This window comes from Terrapene carolina, unplaced genomic scaffold (assembly GCF_002925995.2).
Source record: "Terrapene carolina triunguis isolate 2854851 unplaced genomic scaffold, T_m_triunguis-2.0 Scaffold88, whole genome shotgun sequence".
Lineage (NCBI taxonomy): Eukaryota > Metazoa > Chordata > Testudines > Emydidae > Terrapene > Terrapene triunguis.
Genome location: NW_020664439.1, coordinates 16,028,505 through 16,053,252, shown reverse-complemented (window position 1 = coordinate 16,053,252; position 24,748 = coordinate 16,028,505). Strand labels below are relative to the sequence as shown.

Below are 24,748 nucleotides of genomic sequence, written 5' to 3'. Positions count from 1 at the left end.
TATTAGAGCATAAGCTTTCGTGGGCTACAACCCACTTCTTCTGATGCCCACGAAAGCTTATGCTCTAATAAATTTGTTAGTCTCTAAGGTGCCACAAGTACTCCTGTTCTTTTTTCAAAAATATTTAATTAATTTCAATTGGTATTCTATTGTTTAACAGTGTGATTAAAACTGCTTAATCGCGATTAATTTTTTTAATCATGTGAGTTAACTGTGATTAATCAACAGCCCTAATTTATTCTTCTGCAGTTGTTTTACTATCAGAGGGGCCCAGAGTAACCTCATTCTGGAGATTTACAGATTAGTGCACAGCCCTTGGGTCTAAGCTGTCAGCTGTCAGTCATCCCTTCCTGGGCCAACTTGTGTGGCCCTTCCCACAATGTTCAGAAAGATATGAAAGCACTCGATCTTCAAAGAAGATAAAAAGGACGGCTTGTTTGTAAATTCTACACAATGCAGCATACAATGAAGATGCACCACTATTTACTTACATCTCCTTTTAGTTCACAGAGAGGTTTGGTAGGTTATAAGCAGATCCTGTAAAATCTGTATTCTTTCTATGTTCTTAGGACCAAAGGGATTAAGAGGACCCCCTGGTCCTCCTGGACCAAATGGCTTTGATGGGCAAAAGGGCCAACGAGGCAAACCAGGGACATCAGGTGATATAGGGCCAAACGGTAAGTGAGAGAGAGACAGTATTTTTTTACCCCTGAAACATGGAGCTGCACAGACTGTTAATACATGTGCATGTATACTTACACAGGATAGGGTAAGCTGCCTTGCTAGTTTTAACCGTCTCAGCCTCTTTTCCCTGAAATGCAGGATGTGTGTCTAAAGTTCAGTTGTAAGGTTGTTCAGGTTGGGATGGAAGTGATATCTCCAGTTAGGCTGATGTATAGATGAATCCCTTCCAGTATGCTCTGTTACTACCACAATGGAAGGTGCTGCTGAGTCTTGATCAATTCAGAACCTGTAGCAGGAGCATGATTGTTATATGTAAACCTTGCAGGCACATGGAGAATATATTTACTTACCAAAGGGATTGAAATAAACAAGGATGGGGAATACACAAAACAAATATATGCTGCCCCAAACACGTAGGTATCACCCCCCAAGCGTATCAATTCCACAATGGCTCGTTGGTTTCTTGTGCGATATCATTATCCAATGAGAAACCTGAAGTATGCAAATGTTATTTTGCATATAATTTGAATATATTTTCATTCTATTACATTTGCATTATGGTAGCCCACACCTTTAAAACATACCATCTGAACGGTTGTCTATGTTGTGTGATTTTTAAATTCAATAGGCTTTCGAGGCAATGCTGGTGATCCAGGTGATGAAGGTGAAAGAGGTTCTTCTCCTGACGGTGCCCCAGGTTTTCCTGGCACTCCTGGACTTGCAGGCCAGAAAGGTGTTCCAGGTGATACCAGTTACGGTCTTCCAGGAATTCCAGGCCACAGAGGATTGCCAGGATTATCTGGTTCACAAGGAATACGAGGTGAATCAGGTGCTCCTGGGCCACAAGGTATGAGTCATATTTCTACTCCAAAGTGCAGGAAAGTATCAAACATTTTTGAAAACCTATAGAAAAGAACCATCCACGTGGGTGGGTAAAATACAACAGTAATTGAATACGTTGCTCTGAACTCTACGGGGAGGTTGCCAGGGGAGTGGATGGGAAGTTTTTTGTCAGGAGAAATATTGCATCTTTTTAGGACAGTCTGGCAGACCAGGATTTCCAGGTGCTAAAGGTCTGAGAGGCAGAAAAGGTGAAATAGGCGCTCCAGGCTCACCCGGTCAGCCATGTGATAAAGGCTTACAAGGGCCACCAGGACAGCCAGGAGTTCTTGGACAGCGAGGCCCTCCAGGTAAACTGTGCTCATAACATTACATCCCAGCTCTGAACTTTGGGCATCTTTTTCAGGTGAATATCTACAAACTCAGTAATCCCCCATTCCATTTATTCTCTGTTCCATTGATTTTCTATCTGCAGATAATTACTTTGAGCCTCCCCTTATTCCCAGAGAATGCCAATAGCAAAGCTCCCATTGATTTCAGTGGTACCAGAGCAAAAACCTTTGTGAAGCTGTCGTTTTGATTTAAGAAAAACATCAGCTAAGAATGACTGAGTTATGTGGCTAGTGAAAATTATTCACTATCTTAAGGTGTAGTAAACTGAAAGTGTCTCCCCTTCCTCTGAGCGACTTCTCCCCCAAAACTAGCTCATTTCTACAGTGGTGTCCTCCTGCTATCTCTTTGAGCGTCACATGTGCAAATAAAATAACCATGGCTGTCCATCTTATATTGAGGAGCAATTCATGTGCCACCATGTTAAAATTAACTACTGGAAACCTTCTAGTTAGGGAGGTTTGTCATGGTGATATTTTTTAAAAAAATAAACCCAACTCCTAAACTCTGGGACTCTCACAGCCACCCTTCTCTCATTGTGCTCCCAGCTGATACCCCTCACTACAGTTCAATCACATTTTTAACTGTTGTGTGTCATTTTACCCATATTTGTGAATCAGAGCAATGGTCCCCTTGATAGTGGAAGAGAAAGTTATAGGGTTCAGAAAGAGAGTATCATGAATTCTGTGTCTTCCATACAATTACACAATTGCTTTCTGTTAATGCAAGACGGGGAGTTTGGGATTCATGATGTAGTTGGTCTGAGCAGAGCTCTTAAGGTTTTCACTTGTACTTTTATTCTGAACTCTTGTGCTACATTTAATTCTTTCCTGCATACTGACCACCTGGCTGACATGTCAGAGACAGTCCAATGAAAATCTTTCGGCGCACTGGTGCTTGGTGCAGCGTGTTCTGTACCTTCCCTTTACTCAGCATAATCTCATCCCAGCCTAGTCAGTGTAGTGAAAAGCTCAAGGTCCCTCCCAAACCTGTTTCCGATAGAATAATACATTGCTTAACTGGCCTCGTAAATATGCATTCATTGTGGTTTAATACTATGGAAGAGTTAAGTATTTCCTATTTTGTAATCTTCAGTATCTTAAAAGCGTGTTGTTTATTTAGCATGTAGTTACAGCCCAGGCTTAGGTAAAAGTGTCACTGAGTGAGACTGATGGAAAAATTGCTGTTGATACTGTTTTTCTATGGAAAATTGGATTTTCAACTGAATTAAATTTTTCACAAAAAATGCTTTTTGTAGAAATTTTTTTAAATCAAAAATACCAACACCCAAAAAAACCCTAAATATTTCATCTGAAAACCAAAATATTGCGGCCAGGAATTCCCGTGATGTACCGTCTCCCCACTGCCAGGAGGCACCGTAGCAGTATTTACAAATCAAAATATTTCAGTTTTCAGCCCAGTGTTTTCAGTATTCAAGTTTCCACCAAAAATCAATAATTTGATATAAGATCCCTGCCCCCATCCTTCTTATGACCATCTGTATTGCTGAATCTTCTTTTGTGCTTCTGGTTATAAAGTGAGTAAAATAAACTGTTTTCTCAGGCTTACCAGGTTTTAAAGGTCAGAAAGGAGACATGGGCCCACCAGGGCCAGCTGGAATGAAAGGCCTACCAGGAACTCCTGGTGTACCAGGGTCCCCTGGTCCTCCAGGCCCTCGAGGATATCCAGGGCTTCCTGGGAACGATGGATTACCTGGACTCCCGGGCCAACGAGGTATATGGAGCCTAATGTATCTATCACCCTGTTACATATAATTCTTTTAAACAGCTGCTCCTTCTCAAGTGATGTCAGTGAGAGTGCTTTGCACTGTTCACACCCTTCCAGCTTCTACTACATGGATCCGTGAAAAACAATGAGAATATCACCCTTTCTTATGTCTCTTGGAGCAAAAGTGAAGCAAGTGTAAAGACTTTGCAGCTTGCAGGGCACACCAAAGATTCTTTGGTTTTGGTTGTTTTATGAAAGTTATAGGCAAATTTCTATGGACTGTTTCATTCTTCCTGTCTGCAACAGGTCATTATTGTGTCCTGGTTTCAGTGCAATATTGTATGAGAGCATACTCATGTGTGCCTAAGAAGTATGAGGTCATGTGAGTGGGGAAACAGCTTCCCCCAGCTGGGAATCCTCTCTAATGCTACGAGCATTTGGGGAATTGTTTAGTAAAACCTTAACAACAGTTTAGATTTGAAAGTAAGAGACATTTACTGAGGCACTAATGAAGTGCTTTAAAAATGCATAAATACATTTACAAAAGACTGAACTACTTTCCTCAAACTTAAAAAGAAATAACCATTGGGCTTGAACCTAAGCATGAAATAAGTGTTTTATCCCCAAAGGAGGAGAATTTTCCAGAAAGTTATATTACACCCGAGTACAATTCCATGTGTAACCTTTTGTAGCTCAGATACCAGTGATGAGCATCAGCTAAGTACCTAGATAGTGAATGTCTGCTACTGCATGTTCTATTGTTACCCAGCATTACCTTAGTATTACTCAAATACGTCTGCTGTTGATTCTCATATATTACTAACTTTCCAAAACTCTCTCTAAACTGTCTCCCTTTTGCTTTGCACTCTTTCTAATAGCACTCTTTCTAATAGCACCACAGTAGGCTGTTAGATAAGCACATCAGTATCTTAACATTATTACCAGGTAGCAAAGGCATCCAAGGCATCCAAGGTTTCCCAGGAATCCCAGGAAAAGAAGGACAGACAGGAATCCCGGGTGGAAATGGTGAACAAGGAGAAATGGGTTCAAGGGGGCCTTCTGGAGAATGTGGGGATGGAGGGCAAAAAGGTATGGAGAATCCATATTACCTCTGCCTTTCAACTGGCTTTTTTTCATTTTTGTTAATAAAATTGTTTTAATTTCGTGTTTGTTGTAAAAGGACTTTAATCAATTCACTGCCATTTTCCAATGGGATCAGTGGAGTTAAACCAGTGTAAATCAGGTGTACATGCAAGCAGAATCAGATGGTCTGTTTAATGAGTCTGCTTTTTCATGCACCTGTTTGTTTTTATGTGTCCTTTACACACATTGCTGCATCTGGTGCAGCTCTCTCTCAACAGGGGTGATGAGCAATTGTATGTCATCACCAACAGATTTGAAGCAGGGCATTCTTTAAGATTCTGTCATGTTTTTCTCATTGTTCAATGTAAATATAAAGGTTTTTGGCAGTATCATGTCCCAACATTAAAACAAGGAATAAAGATCAACCTGCCAAATACATAGTTAGTGAGAACCAAAAGATCTGCACAATGGCAAGTCCAGTAGTCCTCAGGCAAACTACTCTACCCACACCAGAAGCAATTCCCAACTTACACAAAGAAAAGAGGTTTACAGATTAATATAAAGAGGGGAAAGACAAAATAACTTCAACGATAAACTTGTTGAAATAAATGGGACTTACATTACGTTCTAAAGAGAAGAGAAAAGGGCACTCTTGTAAGACTTTGGGAGAGAGTTCAAGCACTTAAATGTATTTTTAATGACATTTTATGATACAGTGTGGTCAGCTAGCATTTGTATATATTATATTCACCGTGTTCTTCTTCAAAGGTGAAAGAGGTGCTCAAGGAGACAGTGGCTTCATTACCTTATGGCTGGAAAAAGGACAAAAGGGAGAACAAGGGCTTCCTGGTGAGGCTGGGTTTCCAGGGGAAACAGGTGAGCTCATGAGAGAGAGAGAGAGAGAGAGAGAGAGTGTGTACACCCACCTTGCCTGATTTTTAAAAATGTCTACAATTTTTTGTCACAGTGCCACAATTAATAGTAGTTTCAAAATTTCAGGCATAACTGTGGACACAAATAGTAGTATTTGAATATCCAACTACCCCATTATGTGGACATGTCCTTTAGTTAGTTGTATAAATACTACAGTTTATGCCTACAATTTATTGTGTACTTCATGAATTGTGAGCGCACAAGTGTACCCACAAAAATGTGGTACTAAAATGTATCACCCAAGGGCCAGGATAAATTTACAATAATCTTTTGTTGTGGAATAATTTCAGGTGAAAAAGGCAGTCCTGGAATCAGAGGGATCTCAGGATTTCCAGGCAAAAATGGACTCCCAGGAATTCAGAAGGGTGAACCTGGTGATAGTGGACAGATTGGGTTTCCAGGGCTGCCAGGCTCCCCAGGATCGGCAGGTTTAGGAGGAATTAGTGGTTTTCAAGGGCAACCGGGTGACCAGGTAAGCTAAGAGCAATAGTGCAAGATCATGGATACACAGTACTGAACTGCATTTTTATACTTCTTGAGAGCTCAAAATCCAAGCAACAGGACTGATTGTGGTACACAAGCCATACGAGCATGCTTATAGAGCTCATATGCCAGGTCACACCTAAACCTCTGATTGGCAGAAGCTGGGACTGGATGACATGAGATGGATCCCTCAATACATTGCCCTGTCCTATTCATTTCCTCTGAAGTATCTGGGACTGGCCAGTATCGGAAGATAGGATACTGAGCTAGACGGACCAGTGATGTGACCCAATGTGGCTGTTCTTATGATCTTATTCAGAAGACAGTATTGGCCTAGCATGTAAGGTCAACAAATGTGAAATTTGTTTGTTGCTTTTATTTTCACTTATTTTATAGTGGGGCTGTATGGGGTCCTTTGTCACCTCAATGGTCCATAGAGTTGTTTGGTTCCACTCTCTGTAGTTGGGAACCCTCATCATATTTCACTGACTAACAAGAAAGGTGCATGAGCAGTCTATCCTCTGATATTATTCCCAAGGACACATGGTTGGAGTCACCTACTCTACCCGTAGTGAGATAGCCACTTCCAAGAGCAGCCTGCTTGTTTGCATGCATAGTCCAGGAGCATCCCTTGGTCTTTGTCACCCTCAGAGGCAGCTTATAGTGAACAGAACCCTGGAAAATACTATTTCCAAAGGAAAAATGTACAAATATGCATGATATAGATGAAATTAGAGGCAAATTCTTCACTATCTTGCATCCCATGCAATGAGTCAATGGGATTGCACAAATGTAAATCCGGGTTGAATTTAAGCTGTTATAGTTACATATCATTTGTTTTCAGCGTTGGGTCTGTGTTTTACCAAATTATTTCTGAGGGACAGTGTAAGCTTTGTATTGCTGTCTACAACTCCTTGTTTATGATGAAAAATTAGATTATCTTTTTTTATTTTAATATTAGAAGGTCAACACTAATTTCTTGGGGGTCAGCAAAAGGGGAGATAACATGTTTTTTATTCATTTGTGTTCTTGTGTAAAATACATTACTGAAGTACCATTTTTGAATTAAACTACAGTTGCATTAATTGGATCACCTAGAGGGAATTTAAGATATTTGATCCAAATTCTAGCCTTAGCGATAGATACACAGATCTAACTCAAGACAATTGGCATTTCCTGCATATATCAAAGGTCAGTATTTAGCCATTATTTGACACAGACTAGTGGATTACTCCACAGAAAATCATACAGTGAAGAAACAATAATATTGACATTTAGTATCAGTCTGTTCATCAGTGCAACAAAATCATATGTTTTTACAGATTGTGCCTGTTACGTATATTATATTTTAAACACAGCGTGTTTTTTTAATAATGTATCAGGGTGAACGAGGTTTACCGGGAATTCCTGGATGTCCAGGACATGATGGTACAAAAGGACTTAAAGGTAATGAGCTGAAACATACAAGCTATATGAAATAAATAGTATTTTGTTAGGTTGCTGTATACTTTGATACATTCATTGCATCTTCTAGGACAGTGTTTCCCAAACTTGGGACGCCGCTTGTGTAGGGAAAGCCCCTGGCGGGCCGGGCCGGTTTGTTTACCTGCCGCGTCCGCAGGTTCGGCCGATCGCGGCTCCCACTGGCCGCGGTTCACTGCTCAAGGCCAATGGGAGCTGCTGGAAGTGGCGCAGGCCGAGGGACGTACTGGCCGCCGCTTCCAGCAGCTCCCATTGGCTGGAGCAGCGAACCATGGCCAGTGGGAGCCACGATCGGCCGAACCTGCGGACGGGGCATGTAAACAAACTGGCCCGGCCCGCCAGGGGCTTTCCCTACACAAGCGGCGTCCCAAGTTTGGGAAACACTGCTCTAGGAGAAAGAGACAGAGATAATTCACACATGAAAATCGTTAGACACAAGACTGTTTTATGTCTAAATAAAAAGTTTTCATTTAACTATAGTAGGACATTTGGTGATTTATCACTTAAAGGCTTTCCGTGACTTTGAAGATGACTGTGTCTTAGTTAAATTTCACAAGATCACAGCTTCGTCCCAAAAATGAGAAACACCAATATATGTATAAAATACCATGGGATCAAATGACAGGACATAATGGTTATCTAGATGGCTTTTGTGATTAAACTTGTATTAGTTTTCAGATACAGAGAAAGGGGAACATCACCCATGAGTGGAAGAGAAGACAGAAGGAGAAAAAGTATTTGCATGAAAAGATGAACATGAAACTATTTTGTAGACAACTAAGGGTCACATTTTCAAAAGTGGCCTCCAGATGTGTGCCTTGTTTTGGCGAAGTGTTGCCAACTCACAGTTTTATTGCAAGTCTCACAACAACAGCGTGGGGTTGGGTTTTTTTAAAGGTTCTTGTTATATTTGGATTTCTGCCTCCAAACTCATGCAGTTTATCTTGAAGGGGATCCAGGGAAATGTGTCATGACAGAGTGGGAGAATGTGATGGGGAGGAGAATGAGGAGAAAGGGAGGGAAATACGGATGTGATAAATTTAGAGAATAGGTAGGGACAATAGACTGCGGGGAGCACTGAGAGGAGAATTAGAATGGGGACAGCTGCCTATCTAGAGAGGAGAAGAGAGAGAGAATGGCAGCTCTCCACACCCCCGGGGATAGACGAGGATGATCAGTAAACAAGGCAGCCTGATTTTTGCATGTGTATTTCTGGCTGAATTTTGAACATGAGATGATCTCACACCAGTTGAGATGGGGGATTCCCTAAAATAGGTGACATCATCATAAAATGGCCAAAAAAACCACAATTTATAATTATTATTAAATCTCATGCTTTTGGGTCATCTAGCTTATAATTTTTGAATGTTTAGGACATCTGTAAATCTGATTTGTGTGTACAAATTTGGTAGATAGTTTACACTCAGACACACAACCTTTGACACCAACAAGTTTTCGTGTGCAAATTTTGACCTATTTCGAGGATGAGCTGAGACCACTTTGAAAATTTGACCTTGAATATTTAAAGGCAGTTTATGAAGAGCAAGAAGTACCAGCTGAATTGTTCTATTGCTTCAAGCTTCCGTAGAATATGATTTTCTTCTTAAAACTAGTTTATACAAAAATAAGAGTAAAAGAATGTGAAGACCAGTGATTTATTTGGAAGAAAATACAGAGCAAGGGAAATTCCTTCTCCAGATTATCTTTTCCATGACTCTAGCAATTCAGCATCTTCCTAGCCAGGGAATGTATTTTCACAAAAAAGAATTTATGAACAAATATTTGAGATAAAGAGAAATCCTTTATCAGAAATGGGCTAAAAGGGGGTTAAAACACATGTAACTGATTTTTTTTTTTAAAGAAGTTGGCTGAAGTAGGTGGCAATCAAGGCACTAAACAGGATCTCCTCTGGTCAGGGAGGATTGCTGTGACATAGAATCACTGATAACACTTGAATTCAAGAGTCTTCCCTATGCGTTTCACAACAGTCTCAGACAGAGAAGCTAGAAGCCAGCAGGAGTGAGTGAGAGGTGTTAGACACCTGCATAATATTCTGGGGTGAAAGGGCTGTGGCACCATGAATTTGATGTGGGAGGAGTTTGAGGAATAGCAACAACAGAAAGAGAGTCTGTTATAAAGGGAGGAATTGAAGTAGAGTGGAGAAGGCCAGACACAGCATCTGTGTTGGCTCAGAAACCCAAAAATTGTTCTTAGGGAGCCTTTTCTGAGTAAACAGACTTAAACTGTGCTGATTTTTCTTGCCTTTTCAAAGTTATTTCTGTAGGAACTGTCTGTACTTTATTATAATACTTGGTATTTATGTAGCACTTTTCAAATCTGGGGCAATTAATGAGATCTTTACTGAGTTTTTACTCAGGCAAATTCCCATTGAACTTAATGGGAGTCATACTGAATGTCAACTGAGTTGATACCTCCAGATGTGGCTTTTGATCAAACAGTCTGAGAATTAAATGATGTATTAGGGAAATGGGGATATAATATTTCCACCTGTCACAAGCTATAGAATGACATAATATTCAGTAGCTAATGAAACTTGCCCCTCAAAAACTGTCCTTAAATATTCAAGGCCATCATTATCTAATTAACAAGAAATAGACAGGGATATTGTACTAATGCTGTGTCTGCGTCCATTCTCATTTTTCTCCTAAAGCAGAAATGAACCTCTTCTACAGTCCAAAGCTTCCTGATTTTCAGGAAGTCATTTCAGTATTTCTCATCTATGTATTTTTCTGTTAATTCCATTATCATTTGCTAAATGTTTTATGATACACTACTTACCTTGGTCCACAGCTTTAAGACGTTTGTGTGCATCTTGCTATACTAGAGATTTCACAAATAAATCACTTATGAAGGCTAAAACAAGCTTACAAAAGCAAGTGAAAGATTAAGTTTTCAGTAGACTCTCAGTTATGATGATGATGGGGGCTATACAAATACTTAGCTATACAGAATACCCAGACTCCTGAAGTTTCCAAAAGGTTGATTGATACACTTGTTTTTAGAATGCTGTTGGCATACTCAACAGTCTGTTACTGTGCGTGTATAGGACCTGGCACAGTGGGGCCCATTCCCAATTAGTGCTTAAGTGATACTGCAGTAACAAAAATACATCTATATTGTCCATATTTAACATAAAAACTTAGCACAGTCACTTGCAAAGAAGCTTTCCCTTAATCCCACATTCTATTTCCTAGTATGAATTTATCAAGGACAATCCTCTAGTTTTTTGTGTTCTTTTGGTCCAATGTAATAAAATAATAGAATTTGTTTTTTTTTTAATTGAGAATTGTTTTTGTGATTTTAGCTATTAATATTTGTAAGTTACTGGGCCTTCAAAATTATTTATCTTTGGTTTTGCGGATGAAACAGACACTGATGTCTAACGAAAGTCATTTGTATTTTTAACTTGAATAGGTAACAGAGGTGACTCGGGCAGTCAACATGGTCCGCCTGGTCAAAGAGGGCCTCCAGGAGATCATGGATCACCAGGTACATTTAGGTTATTAAGAAAAAAATTAGTGCTTAAATACATTTGAAATTTGCTATAGGATTTGTTCATGTTTTGCTGCTTTCAATATTTGCAGCTTAATACTAATGACTAATGCACAACAATGGCTTTTGGGCCTTTGGAAGCCCAGGACCAAAAAGGCCGCACAATTTATAATATAGTCCACAAATGAACACAGGCGTTAGGGTCTGCTGCTGTCCAGATGCATCACTGATGAGCACTCCGCTAGCCACCAGAAAGTTCTGTCTCTGGGAACAGCCCCTCCTTCTTCAGCCACATGGAAGAGGAAGGAAAAAAGGAAAATCTGTCAACTTCTTCCCAATCACACTGAGAGTAAAAGGAAGATCAATAATTCCATGTCCTATCGCTAATTTAAATAAATTCACAGTCCACACATCAGAGAGACCAGAGCAAAACAGCATAATAAACACATCTGTGTATCTGAAACGCTGAACTATTTGCGTAAAGCTCGTCCTTTATTCAGGAGTACGACATGAGGGAGTATATTGAGCTTGGCATTTTGTAAACATACCACAGTGTGAGGCATGGATGCCTTTAAACCTGAAACTGTTATATTTATCTTTCTTTAAGGACCCTGTGGATTCCCAGGAGAGCAGGGTTTACCAGGTTTCCAAGGGCAACCTGGAAGACAAGGACCCAAGGGGATGCCTGGATCCCCAGGAGCAAATGGCTTTCCAGGTAATGTCAAATTTAAAAAAAAAAAAAAAAAAAAAAAAAAACAGAAATGGATGAGAATTACTTCAAAATGGACAAAAAGTGAGGCAGTCTGCAGTGCAATTCAAAACCATGCAGCTGATGAAGCTGGCAATAGAGAGTAGGTTGGTATCAAAGGCAGCATGAAGGCTTGTATCAGAACTATTGCAGCAAAGTAGCAGAGATTCTTCCAAGAGGGGCCATAAAGGAGATTCAAGGAAAGCTGACAATGCTTTTGGATAGAATTTTTGGCCCCAGATGCCGGTCAATAACCATTGTGTACTGAATAGCATGGGAGAAATAACAGCTAAGGGGGCAGGAGTAAAAAGGTTTGCATATTAAAAATATTTTCCACCTTCAGGTGCCATATGTGATTCAGGATTGCCAGGAGTTCCAGGTGAACAAGGTAATACCGGGCCTTTAGGAGCTGCAGGATTGCCAGGATTACCTGGTCCCCCAGGCAGGAAAGGTAAGTGCTATAAACAGTGCAGCGTTAGTCACACATTACAGTTCAAGTAATGGTGTCAGAAATTACTGGGAATTTTGTGCTATAACAAACGTAACTGAAAATAGAGAGGATTTTAAAAAGTGCTTAGCATTGGCCTAGGTCTGCTCCCATTGAAATCAATAGTAAAACTCCCCTTTGACTTCAGTAGCTAGAAGAGTTAGGCCAACTTTGAGCACGTTTGAAAATCCTACCCTTAAAGCACAAATGTTGGCCAAAGAAATCAGGCTACAATCTAAAGTAAATAAGGAGGCAGAGATATAAACCTCAAATTCTGGTTCAGCTGGTGCAACTGAGGGCAGAGTTTGACACAAGAACAGTAAAATTCTCCGACGATAGATATTTCACTAACACTTCAGTTACACTGTAATTTATTTTCTGGCCATGTAGTGCCACTGTTACTCTGCATACAGCAAACATGAATACGAATAGCAGAGCACACTGTAGTGGAAAACATTAATGAAAAAGGTGGCCAATTCAAATATAGGAAATCTCATATGATTGGTGCATTTTATCAAAATGTGATAAAATAAGTACTGTTTGCAAGACAGCTGATCTATTGGCAGATTACACTTAGAAATACTTCCAATCAATGGTAAATTACATCTTTCATGGCAATCACTGTGTTTAGATTGAAAAAACTGTGCATCTAAAAATCTCTTCCCCCATAAAGGATACAATATAACTGTTATGTATTGTAGCTAATTAAAATTTAGCATATATTATATCAATATTATACTAAGCTTCATTTCTGATTATATAATTTATCTATTTTGTTTATTTTTACTGGGTGGTCACAATCTGCATCCTAAACTGCTCCTGGGGTACAACATGCTACCCCAGACTTGGGGCTCAAAACAAAGCCACCCTTGAGTCCATAATAAATTTCCCAAAAGGGAACAATCAATTTTTGTACAGAAAACGTTCATTTTTTCAGTTTCAGTCTACGGCAAACTTGGGCAGTTCAAAACTGAAAACCGAGTTTTACATGGAAGCTTTTTCTGATTATCTGTGGGAAGGTAGGGGGTGCTGATATAATACAATAACAAATTCCTTGTTCCTGTGTAATCTGTAGGAAAACAGTTTATTGTGTTGCACACAACAGTATACCCATTAGCTACAGCACTGGGAGTCATGCTGCAATGACAAGGATTTCCAAATTGCCCTCCACTTGAAAAGGTATTTACACACCTGATAGTGAAAACTTGTTAGTTGCAGAAGTTTCCTGTTCTTCTTTAGGAGCAGGCATTTTATTCGTTTTATGCAGCTGACTTCACTCATTCATTTTACGGAAATCATTTTAGGCCCTACAAAGGAAACACAAGAGATCAACAGGTGCACAGGGACTGAAAAATAGGTAGCTCAGATAAAAATGGAAATTCAGTAGGGATCAAGCCACCCAAAGATTAGCTCCAGTGTGGATTAATTCTACCAAAATGTTTGAAATGAAGGATTATAAATTTTAAAATGTATCCAATTACAAGGAATTAATGGAATTGGTATGCCAGTGTACTGTGGAGCATGGCTCTTAAATAATATTAATAGTTCCATTTTTAATAATGAAGCATTTGTGATTGTCATTAGAAATGAAATGGTTAACCAGTTGTTCATTATTAAGGACTGAGCCTTGTTAGCCTAATTGCTTTTCATTTACATTAAAGATCTCATGCATGAACAATTTTTCAGATTTAGGGATTGAAGTTACAGGCATTCATCAAAACAACAGTTTCTTTATTACAGAGAGACAGTCTCACTAATTAAGGGTCCAATCCTGCAATCTGCACTCATGAGTAGTCCTTATTCAAGCAAACAGTCCCATTAATTTCAGAAGGATTGTGTGAGTAAAGATTGCAGGATTGGGCCCTAAAATTTAGGAACCATGGTTCATATATAGGTCAGCCAATTCAGCTGTAGCTGGAAGTATGGGACTGTAACAGTCCAAAATCTAGATTTACAAGTGTTAATGTTATAATGAAGTGTTGACAAATGTGTTAGAAATTTCCTGGAAAACAAAGTAAACCAATATCAATAATGACTGAAAAAACAAAGCATCAAATTTTTTTTAAACAAAATGGGTTTCCAAAAATTGTTAGTGTTTGTGATCATTTAGGTAAATTCTCAACATTGGCAAACAATTTCTACATAAGCCTTTCACAAGGAACTCCCTTGAAGTATAGATGAGGCCGTAGTAAACAGGATTGGAAAGGTGAACAAGTGTCATGAAAAGTTATTGTACAGTTATTGTACAATTAAGGGCAGAAAGAATATTACAGGTGAGGCTGGTACCACCATGTAGTATTGACGTTTCTGACATTTCCAATTATAAGACCATGTTTTAATTTGCTTATAACTTTACCAAACTTTAACTGTTTCAGCTGAAATTTTCCGTGCCAGTTGTCTGCCTCAGGTTGAACTGTTCTGAAAAGTTTAAGCCAAGATTGTTCAGCCTTTTGAGGACAAGGCTGTGAAAAGATACATTATGCCCATGTTAAGTTCTGTTAAATTCTGACAACCTTTACTTTGAAAATTCTTAGAGCCCCCATGGTTTGGAGCAGGGACTTGAAATTCAGCAGGGGCAAGGCCTTTGTGTCAGGGATATGCCTTTGTTTGTCCCCATGAAAATCTGCCCAAATTTGGCCAAGTTATAAACCTTTGAGAAATCAGTTTGTGTATGCTCAATAGAGACTTACATTTTAGCAACTAAATTCTGTCCAAACCGGGAATGCTCCTGCCTGGAGATGAAGGCTTTTCCTTCAGTTGTAGCTTTTGGCTGGTTGGGCAAAGAGACTGGGACAAGAAGACCTAAGCTGAGAAAACTGGGACCGTCTAGGGGAGAAGAATGGGACTGAGGAGAAGCCAGGGTAGGGAAAAGACTCGGAGAATGACAGGTTGGAGGGGATGGGGCAGAAGGGGGTCATGCTTATGGGTGGAAGAGGGTGTGTCCACTAGCACCCACTCGCCTTCAGAGCATAGAATGGCATTAAAGGTTCCTGAGTCTCAATAATTCCTCTGCTGTCAGCCAATGTCTGTGAAACCCACTTAGAAAGTGTCCCTTCTCTCTCCAGTGCTGGTGCATATGTAGGATAACAACCTACTATCAGTTACTGCATTAGCTCCAGTGGTTAGACATCAGTGCAGTGGATCTAAAGCTTTCAATCCTGCTGATGAGACATGTTGGTTCCAATATGATGCCACATGATGGAATTTCTGCGGTTTTTTGAGTTTCCTTTTTTAAAAACCTAGGAAATTACATACCAAACAAACTAAACAAACACCCAGTATGTTAAAAGAACATGATTAAGGTTGTGAAGTCAAGCACTCAAATTTTACAGGACACTAAACATACTACCATTCTACTAGAAAAGACTCCTAAAGCAAAACTGTTTGACTCCCTATAACCTCGGGAGGAGAGGATTAGGCTATCACTATGACTGAAGCATACTTCAGAAATTATAAAACTTTTTTCATAGCAAGCTCTGTACCCCACTGTAGTGAGCATGAACTTCTACCCCATCTTAAAATGAAGTACTTTCCCTTGCAGATATTTATTGTTTGAAATTTAGACAGTAAGGCACAATCAAGAAAGTTCTTAATTTCAGCTATGCTAAAACAAAGCCTAAAGGTTATATTAAAGCCAGCTAAGTAATTAGCCTGTGTTACTACAAAAGTTATGTGCCATTTGATTCAGCAAGCTGCTTTGCTAAGCAAAAATTTACACATAAATGCCAAGAAGGTGTGATTTATAGTTAATATAAATTATTGTAATTTCTATCCTGAAAAGATGAGTTTTGTCGATAAGTTTTAAAATGTATAAATAAAACTTCAACAAAAATTATTATTTTACCCTCCAATAAAAAGGGGAAAGAAGGTAGAGTATTTCTACCCTGAAAAGAGACTGTAAAAATGGCATCATAGCGTTATCTCTTTGTTGTGTTTTAATTATCTTCTTATCAAATGTCCTCAGTTTACAAATAAAAGATGTTCTTTCTACCTGCCTATCCTGAAACTCAGTCTGATCTTTTCACCTAGTGCATCACCACCAGGGACAATGAGTCTGCATACTAATTTAAGTCCTCAATTACACATGTTCAACCCCATTGTCTTTAAATGATTTGCAAATTAGAGAATTTTGTAATGTTACTAATTTGTTACCAATAAGGGTATTAGTAAGGTTTGAATTTATTCAGTAATTAAAGAGACCTCAGAATAAATCAGCTGGATTTGAGTTATTAAGATAATTAGACAGCACATAACAGAAAGGGATGTACATCACTACAATCTGTGAGAACCTCTTCCTGCAGTCTGTAGACAAGACAGTTAACTTGTACTATTTGTCTGGTTCTGAAGTTAGCTTACAGCATGGTACTATTATAGTAGAGGGGCCTACAGTTTCATTTTCACTTATTTCCTGTTTTTCACAGACATATATTACTTTTATCCCCAAAATTTCCAGTATATTAACATCTGTTGTTTATCTCTGTAAATCCTCCTAAGCTAAGCGGCTCTTACAATAATTAGTACATCTAAAATAGTATTTATTGTTTAACAATTCTTGCAAAGATTGTCAAATCTTTTAGTGGAAATTCTTAGGCAAGCTATTTTTCCCTTCTTAATAAGACTCCCACAACACTTTGAGAGTTTAACTCATAAATAAGCGACAGGCCTTACAAAAGTCTGGCTCATAGGTCAACAGTAAATAATCCTGCACAAAATAGGATAGAGTCCATAGCTCATTCTGTTTTACCTGTGTTGATTCTCCAGGGTTAACAGGAATAAAAAGCAGTAAAATCTCATTTTTATCAAGTTGGTAGATGATGGTTATCAATGCACACGGAGCAGATGCAATGCATAAAGAAGTGCCATATTTCTAGTCACTTTTCAAAGTAAAATCACACTAAAGATTAAAGGTAAATGTTCTGATTGCTAATATATGAAAGGAAATTACCTCTGCTGCTTTCATATTTCCTTCACTATCCAGCAATCTATAAATGATGCTCCTTTTTCAAAACAGGCTTCAACTGTTAATGATGTAGTTCATTCTTCAGTTGTCAAAACACTTTCAGCAAACACTGTACTGAACCAGAAATGTATTGTCAAGTTTTATATATTTACTTTTGTTAAATGAACATTTTCAAGTTTTTTGGGTCATGCTTCTAATAATGTTTACAATACTTGTAAGGTTTATCAGGGTTGCCTGGATTAGATGGCTTGAATGGACTGCAAGGTCAAAAGGGCTCACCAGGAGTTCCAGGTAAAGAATGAAAATGTACAGAACTTTTTTAAATGAAAATGAATATGAAATGATCCATGATATTTTGATATTTATCCTGTCATTAAGGATCAAACTAAACTTTAAAACAGTGCCGATAGTTAATGGTTTAGAGAAACACACCAACAATCATTTGTGGGGAAAGACTTAAAATCCTCCATCAGTCTAATAGTCTTGCTGGAATCCTTTGAGAATATTTTTACAATGAAAATGTTCAGTGCAGATGATTCAAAGTGAAGCCAAGTCTCAAACTTTTATATGTACAAGATAAACAATAGCAAATAGATTAAAAGGAGACTCATGGGGGGAAATCTTGGCCCCAGTGAAGTCAATGGGAGTTTTGCCATTGACTTCAGTGGAGCCAGGATTTCACCCATGGTGATCTATTTGAAGCTTTCAAAACACCCTACTGACCATTGTTAAAGTTAATGCTAAGTGCCAGTCTAAGAGATCATGAGAATAAGATATAAAATGAAAATTAAGAAATTGAAAGCAAAAAGAATAAAACTAAGAATTTCAAATTAAGGACAAAGACTATGCCTTGAATCAAGAGCTTAATACCTTTAAAAGGATGAATGAGGGCCAGAGTCAACAAAACTCCACCCAGCTTACATATGAGAACCAGACAACTAGAGATAGACTAATCACAAAAAGAACATCATCGTCTGCAGCTGGTATTTCTATTCTGTACATCTGTATTTGCATTCACTGTAGACTTCATGCACTGTAATTGTTTTCCTCTGGAGGTCAAAGTGAAATAGGGCCTCCAGGATCCACAGGAGCACCTGGACCAAAAGGAGACAAGGGTGAGCCTGGACAGCCAGGAGTTTCTCTTCCAGGACCTCCTGGAGACATGGGTTTGCCAGGACACCCAGGTAAGAAACATTTTCTCCGAAATAGTGAACTGCAAAGCTGAAATGAAAACTGAACTAGTTCCCTGCCACTTGGTTAGCAGGCCCATGGAGCACGTACATCTGGGATCTTTTCTTTAAGAAAAGTATTTTTCTCATCCAAGAAGTATGCTAGCATTTCCTGACTTGCTACAGATATCCCAGAATGCATCATTCTGCTACATCACTGAACCCGTGGGTTGCATGAGACTTGTGGAATCAGTGATGTCAAGGAATGATGCATTCTGGGACCTCTTTAGCTCCAGTGGATATTATGGAAAGGAATTAGAATTTTTTTTAAAAAGAATTATATTTTCTGTGCCAAGTGCCTCCCACGGTCTATTTACCAGGGAAATGCAGCACACAAGTATGGGGTTAACTGCATGTTCTGCATGACCTTGCACCTCAACTCCCTTCAATTAATATTTTATTTCTGTTATCCAAAGTATAAAATACTGAAAACTCAAAACTAGCATATGATCTGCTCCCTCAGGTAGAACAGGAGGTCCCGGGCCTGCGGGACCTGTGGGAAGATCTCCTGAAACTGCAGCTTCTGGTCCTCCAGGTGATCAGGGGCCACCTGGTTCACATGGCATCAGAGGTACAAGAAAATCAAACATGATCAATTAACCAAAACAGTGAAAATTGTATTCTAATCATATATATATATATGTATGTGATATGGGAAAAGGCAAAGAGGGTAATAAATATGGCTGTTCCCCACTGGTTTAATGCTCCTCTTTCTAGCTCTGTAGGATCACAGTATATCGCACCTTAAAACTGTTACTGGTTTAGGACTGACTACCCCTGTCCTTTGGTAGGTGTAATTTTGGGAGGTGCTATCCCTATGATAAAATTGAAGACCATGTGATAAACTGGAAGCATCGTGTACTTCTGTCCACTTCAATTGCACTCCTTCTGCTTATGAATCTCTGCCAGGATTACTTCCAGTCTTGTACAGCTCTGAGCACTTCTGACAGTAGACATTTTTTAAAGCATTGTTCCTTCTTTCCCCCTAATTGTGGAATTTTCCCATTAAAATGACACCAGCAGGAGGTGAAGGATGGACAATATTTGGTTCGGGGCAATTTTCCTATGAGTTTTAAGTTCCAATATCTTACAACCCAGCCAACCTAGAAAGAGGAACTTTTCATCCTTGCAAAAAGTTTGATTCATTGTTCTCCAATAGGCTGCAGAGCACTTGCTTGTAGTCCTGGGAGGTCCTGTGATATTAGGGCTTAAAATGATGACACTCATGTATAGTAAAGCCATTTACAAAAAGAACAGAACTAAAATAGCTTTTCTGTCCCTAGAAGTGGGGAAGAGGAGGGAAGTGGGAGCTGCATGTTTATGCATATAACCTCTGTAGATGAGGGCTGTTTTCGTGCAAAGCTTAGACTGTAGTCAGTTCAAGAACCGATGATTGGTCACCAAACTCTGCAAGTGAAGTCAGCAGAGTTTGTACATTCCACAAGCCCAATTACAGTGGTTGAAGGGGTTAAACACCTTAGTCATAGTAGCTCTGGATTTTTCCTATATGTATTGATAAAACAAGGACATTGAAATACAAAGTCACCTATAGCTGATCATGGTGCTGGTAGCTCACTGCAAAGAAGCTGCATCACCAGGCAGCTGGCAGTTGAGGAGGGGACGGCAGCCAGGAGCACAAAGCCAACATGGACAGGTTTGGTCTCAATGCAGATAGCACTCACCTGCCTCTTTCTGATTGCGGAGGATCCCAGTGGTTTCTCCTATCCCATGGAGACTTCCTCCCCTGTATTATCTTGAAGTAGGACTTAGGACAACATTTTCTAACACACCTCGGTAACTTAGGATCCTACTTCCCATTGAAATTTGGTGGGACTTAAGGACTTCTGAAAAGTTTACCCTTTGTGAGTGCATTGTTAATATACATTGTTTTGTTTTAGGCCTGCCTGGCCATCCTGGCCCTCCCGGAAAGACTATCTTTGTGAAAGGCGATCCGGGGGAATTTGGTGTTCCAGGTGCACCCGGTATTCCTGGCCAGCCAGGGCAGCAAGGAGCCAAAGGCTTTCCAGGAAATCGAGGAAGAGAAGGCCTGAAAGGTATGATTTCAAGTGTATGGTTTTGTTTGAGTGTATACCTGCCTTCAGGCAGATTCTTCTGAGTATCTATATTATGGTAACTTCACATTTTTGAGAAATTGCCTACTCAGTCTTCACATTTTTAAACAGTAAGAATTTAAGACCTATGTGCTCTTGGGGATCTGCTTCCAGCCAGGTGGAAGGGGAGAGTCAGGCTCCTCTGGCCACTGTCCTGTCATGGATCTCCACACAGGCGGATCTGGGAAGGAGTCAAGTGGACACACACTGTTTGTTCCCCACCAAACTGTGGGGATTCCACTGGAAATCTAATGAAATCCGATTGATTGATGTTTCCTGTGGGGACCCCCAACCCCCGCTCCTCTAAAGGAGGTTTTGGGGTTTTCCACAGGTGCGGCAAACCCCGGCAGCTGACTACAGTATAGTGGTGGGCAACCTGCAGCCCATCGGGGTAATCTGATTGCGGGCTGCGAAACATTCTATGGACGTTGACCGTTCTCGGCCAATGGGAGCTGCAGGAAGCGGTGGGCAGCAAGGACGTGCTGGCCACCACTTCCCGCAGCTCCCATTGGCCGGGAACAGCGAACTGCAGCCACTGGGAGCTGTGGGGGGCCATGCCTGCAGAGGGGCAACGTCAGCAAAATGTCTCGTGGCCCGCAATCAGATTACCCTGATGGGCTGCATGCATTCCGTGAGCTGCAGGTTGCCCACCACTGCTCCAGTAGAATCATAGTGCCAGGGAGCTGTAAAAGCTGCAGGGTGCCATGGAACCAATGCAGAGGCACATTGTGACATTGCACTCTATATGATTTTATGAAAATATGCTAATGAGTTTGAATATAATGTAACTGGAATATGCTTCATGCAAAAGGTCTCTTGTAAGGTATCATTACAAATCTTATAATCTACTGAGTGTGATCATCCTATTTGTATAAATGTACCACTCTTGTATCTGAAACTTGAAATATAACTCTGAGGGCCTATTGTAATTATGCAAAGTGTGGGCCATTAATGGTGGTTTGGAATCTTGATGACTCCCATTAACCAGGACAATTGACTGTAGATGGCTCTATTTTACTTGTAAGTCTCCCTGTATATGTGTGTGCTGGCAAGTGGGTAATGAAGTCTTACAGTGACATGTGATCATGTCACCTGAACTGGAATCCATCTTTAACCTGGTGCTTTTCCATTGAGAAGGAGGGGGTGGGAACCCAGAGAGGGACAAAGGATTCCCGCCTTATGCAAAAAATATATAAATGGGTGGAACAGAACAAAGGGGGAGGCAGCCATCATGAGAAATCCCCTTGCTACCACCTGAGCTGGAACAAGGGCTGTACCGGGGGAAAGGACTGTGCCCAGACTAGGAAGGCATCCAGTCTGTGAAAGAAACTTATTGAAACATTTCTGAGGGTGAGATTTTATCTGTATTCAGTTGTATTACTGTATTAGACTTAGATTTGCGTGTTTTATGTTATTTTACTTGGTAATTCACTTTGTTCAGTCTGTCACTACTTGGAACCACTTAAATCCTACTTTCTGTATTTAATAAAATCACCTTTTACTTATTAATTAACCCAGAGTATGTATTAATACCTGGGGGGGGGGGGGCAAACAGCTGTGCATATCTCTCTATCAGTGTTATAGAGGGCAAGCAATTTATGAGTAAAACGGATGTATTTGGGGTTTGGACCCCATTGGGAGTTGGACATCTGAGTGTTAAAGACATGAACACTTCTGTAAGTTGCTTTCAGTCAAGCCTACAGCTGTTAGGGGACATGGTTCAGACCCTGTGTCTGGGTTTGCAGCAGGCTAGTGGGTCTGGCTCAAACCAGGCAGGGCACTGAAGTCCTAAGCTGCCAGGGCAGGAAAGCAGCACTCCTCCAGTAGAATCATAGTGCCAGGGAGCTGTAAAAGCTGCAGAATGCCATGGAACCAATGCAGAGGCACATATCTTCACCATGGAAGGCTCTGTGCCTCCAAGCAGGTTCATGGGTGTTGCGGGGCTTGATGCTTCTATTGGACAGGAGCAGTACATGGAGCCAGCCCTCCCCATGCAGGAGTCGTCACAGGAAACTCCATGAGGGGTTTTCCTGTGGGAGAGCAAAATCTGGCCCACAGCTATTTTGCACAGAACAGTAACTAGTCAGGAACCTGATGCCTGACCTCACTGCTGTTGTGTTCTGTGCTTTCAGTATCACAGGGGGTCACCAGATTTAACTGCTCAGTGCAAATACCAGTGACAAAAACTCACCCCCTCCCCCTTTTTTTTTAGGTCCGATGGGAAACCTTGGCTCCCAGGGTCCCCCTGGCCCTTTTGGGCCATCTGGGGATCGAGGTTTTCAAGGACAACCTGGCCCTCGAGGTCCTGAAGGTACTTTTGAACAACACGTGGTTCTTTGCCATGCAGCAGTGTGCGTGCTGGCCACTCAGCCTTGATAAGCTTTGATCTTAATAGCTGTACAGAATACTTTTATATAGTGTTCACTTGCATGAAAAGAGTTTATAGCAACCTGACAAAATCCTAGCTGTCCACTCACTTGGGATGAGGAAATATCGTTGAGTAAGTTAGATATAATTATTTTATTATTGTAATCAGTCTTCATTGATGAAGTATGTGCCTGGTAAATTTTCCTGAGTTGTGCAAGGCTGGTTTAAAATGGTAGTTGCAGCCTTCAATTACATAGAACATTTTTGAGTCACTGAAACAATTTAATAAATGATCATTTTCTTCTGATACTTGCAATAGTTTGCAAGACTAGAGAGCATGAGCATGCCAGGTGAGGGTTCTTGCAAAGATGTACCATATGTGAATAGATGCTATTTGCTGTAAAAGAAGCAAAGTTAATACTGCGTATTTCATCACCCACTTTTCCTTTCCTATATTATCTTTCTCAAGTAACATTCATTAAGCACAATATCTTAATATCCAGAATACTACATGCCACAGTATCAAGAATTCCAGTACACAGTACGAAGTCTTACCTTTGCCTGTTGCATCAAAATAAGAAGCTCTGGGGAGAATTAATATATTCTAAATCGATAAGGGAGTTTCTCAAGATTAGAAAATGTAATATATATTTTATTTACCAATTAAAAAACCTTTCTTAGCAATAAAGAACAGATGTTTTATAATTATGCAAATCTGAAAAGTAGTTTAGAATATAGTCATTTCATCTAATCATATGTGATGCTTTCTTTGCTGAGTGCTGTACCAATCTCTACCCCTGTGGGAATAAGGGATGAATACAAAGTATTGTGGGCCAAATCCTTAGGTCCTTACTTAGTTTTTAACTCAGCTGTTAAGAGTTTGTAAGTAAGAGTTTGATTCAATAAAGACTAAGTGTATAGTAAATGCTGAGACCCAGATCACCCTTTATTAAAGGAGGTGGCCAGAAGGGCAGGAGAAAACTGAGATTCCAATCACAGAATTCCCTGCAAATCATTCACTGATTAGGTTTATGAAGAGGGGATGAACTGATACAGGGGATCTGTGAGAGAGGGCAGCCTGAGGCCAGCTCTTGCCTATGTTACACCAACCCTGCCCTGCTAGCTTTTCTGTAACAGCTGTGGGAAGCCACAGGGAACTATTTTATCTCTCTGATATAGCTGTATGGAACGCAGAGGTCAGTTCACCAAAGAAGGGCCCTGGAGGCATGTTCAGTCCCTGCTCCTACTTCAGTCATATATGCATCACCTTTTTGTACAAAACCACAATGGAGGGGCATCTCTGGGGTATGTAAATGCATGACAGAGGTGGTATCTCTGCTTACATATAGTCATGGGAAATTCCTCACAGGTGGTTCCCAGTGAAAGGACTTAGCCCTGAGCAAGGACCTTGGGATTTGGCACTGTGTGAACTGGTCATCTAGAAGAGTTTGCACATCACACAAAGCACCTCACCATTCAACAATACCATGTATTACAAAATCACATTGATTTTGAATTCCTTTTTGTTCTTGTGAAAACTGTTTGCAGGCAGTATTCTAAGACATGTATTTTAAATTTTGCCATTATTATTTATATCAGCATGAATGATATCAGGTTCATACAAACTATTTCAGTTCTCATTCCATTCCTTGTTCTAATTTACATGCCTGAAACTTGTTTCCATCCTGCTTGGCAATGGCTGGCATGGTC

General features: G+C 40.1%; 1 protein-coding gene across 1 annotated transcript in view; it reads left to right on the top strand.

Moving 5' to 3' along the window:
* Positions 1-24,748, top strand: part of COL4A4 (collagen type IV alpha 4 chain) — a 124,909-nt gene that overhangs the window by 88,612 nt on the left and 11,549 nt on the right. The window contains exons 26-41 of the mRNA XM_026649910.2: positions 570-677; positions 1,313-1,531; positions 1,722-1,874; positions 3,478-3,648; positions 4,588-4,731; positions 5,494-5,601; positions 5,949-6,130; positions 7,524-7,587; positions 11,059-11,133; positions 11,744-11,851; positions 12,228-12,335; positions 17,551-17,622; positions 18,387-18,515; positions 19,024-19,131; positions 20,459-20,614; positions 22,884-22,982. Coding sequence (XP_026505695.1) covers positions 570-677; positions 1,313-1,531; positions 1,722-1,874; positions 3,478-3,648; positions 4,588-4,731; positions 5,494-5,601; positions 5,949-6,130; positions 7,524-7,587; positions 11,059-11,133; positions 11,744-11,851; positions 12,228-12,335; positions 17,551-17,622; positions 18,387-18,515; positions 19,024-19,131; positions 20,459-20,614; positions 22,884-22,982 — 2,004 coding nt within the window. The remainder of the gene's footprint in view (positions 1-569; positions 678-1,312; positions 1,532-1,721; positions 1,875-3,477; positions 3,649-4,587; positions 4,732-5,493; positions 5,602-5,948; positions 6,131-7,523; positions 7,588-11,058; positions 11,134-11,743; positions 11,852-12,227; positions 12,336-17,550; positions 17,623-18,386; positions 18,516-19,023; positions 19,132-20,458; positions 20,615-22,883; positions 22,983-24,748) is intronic.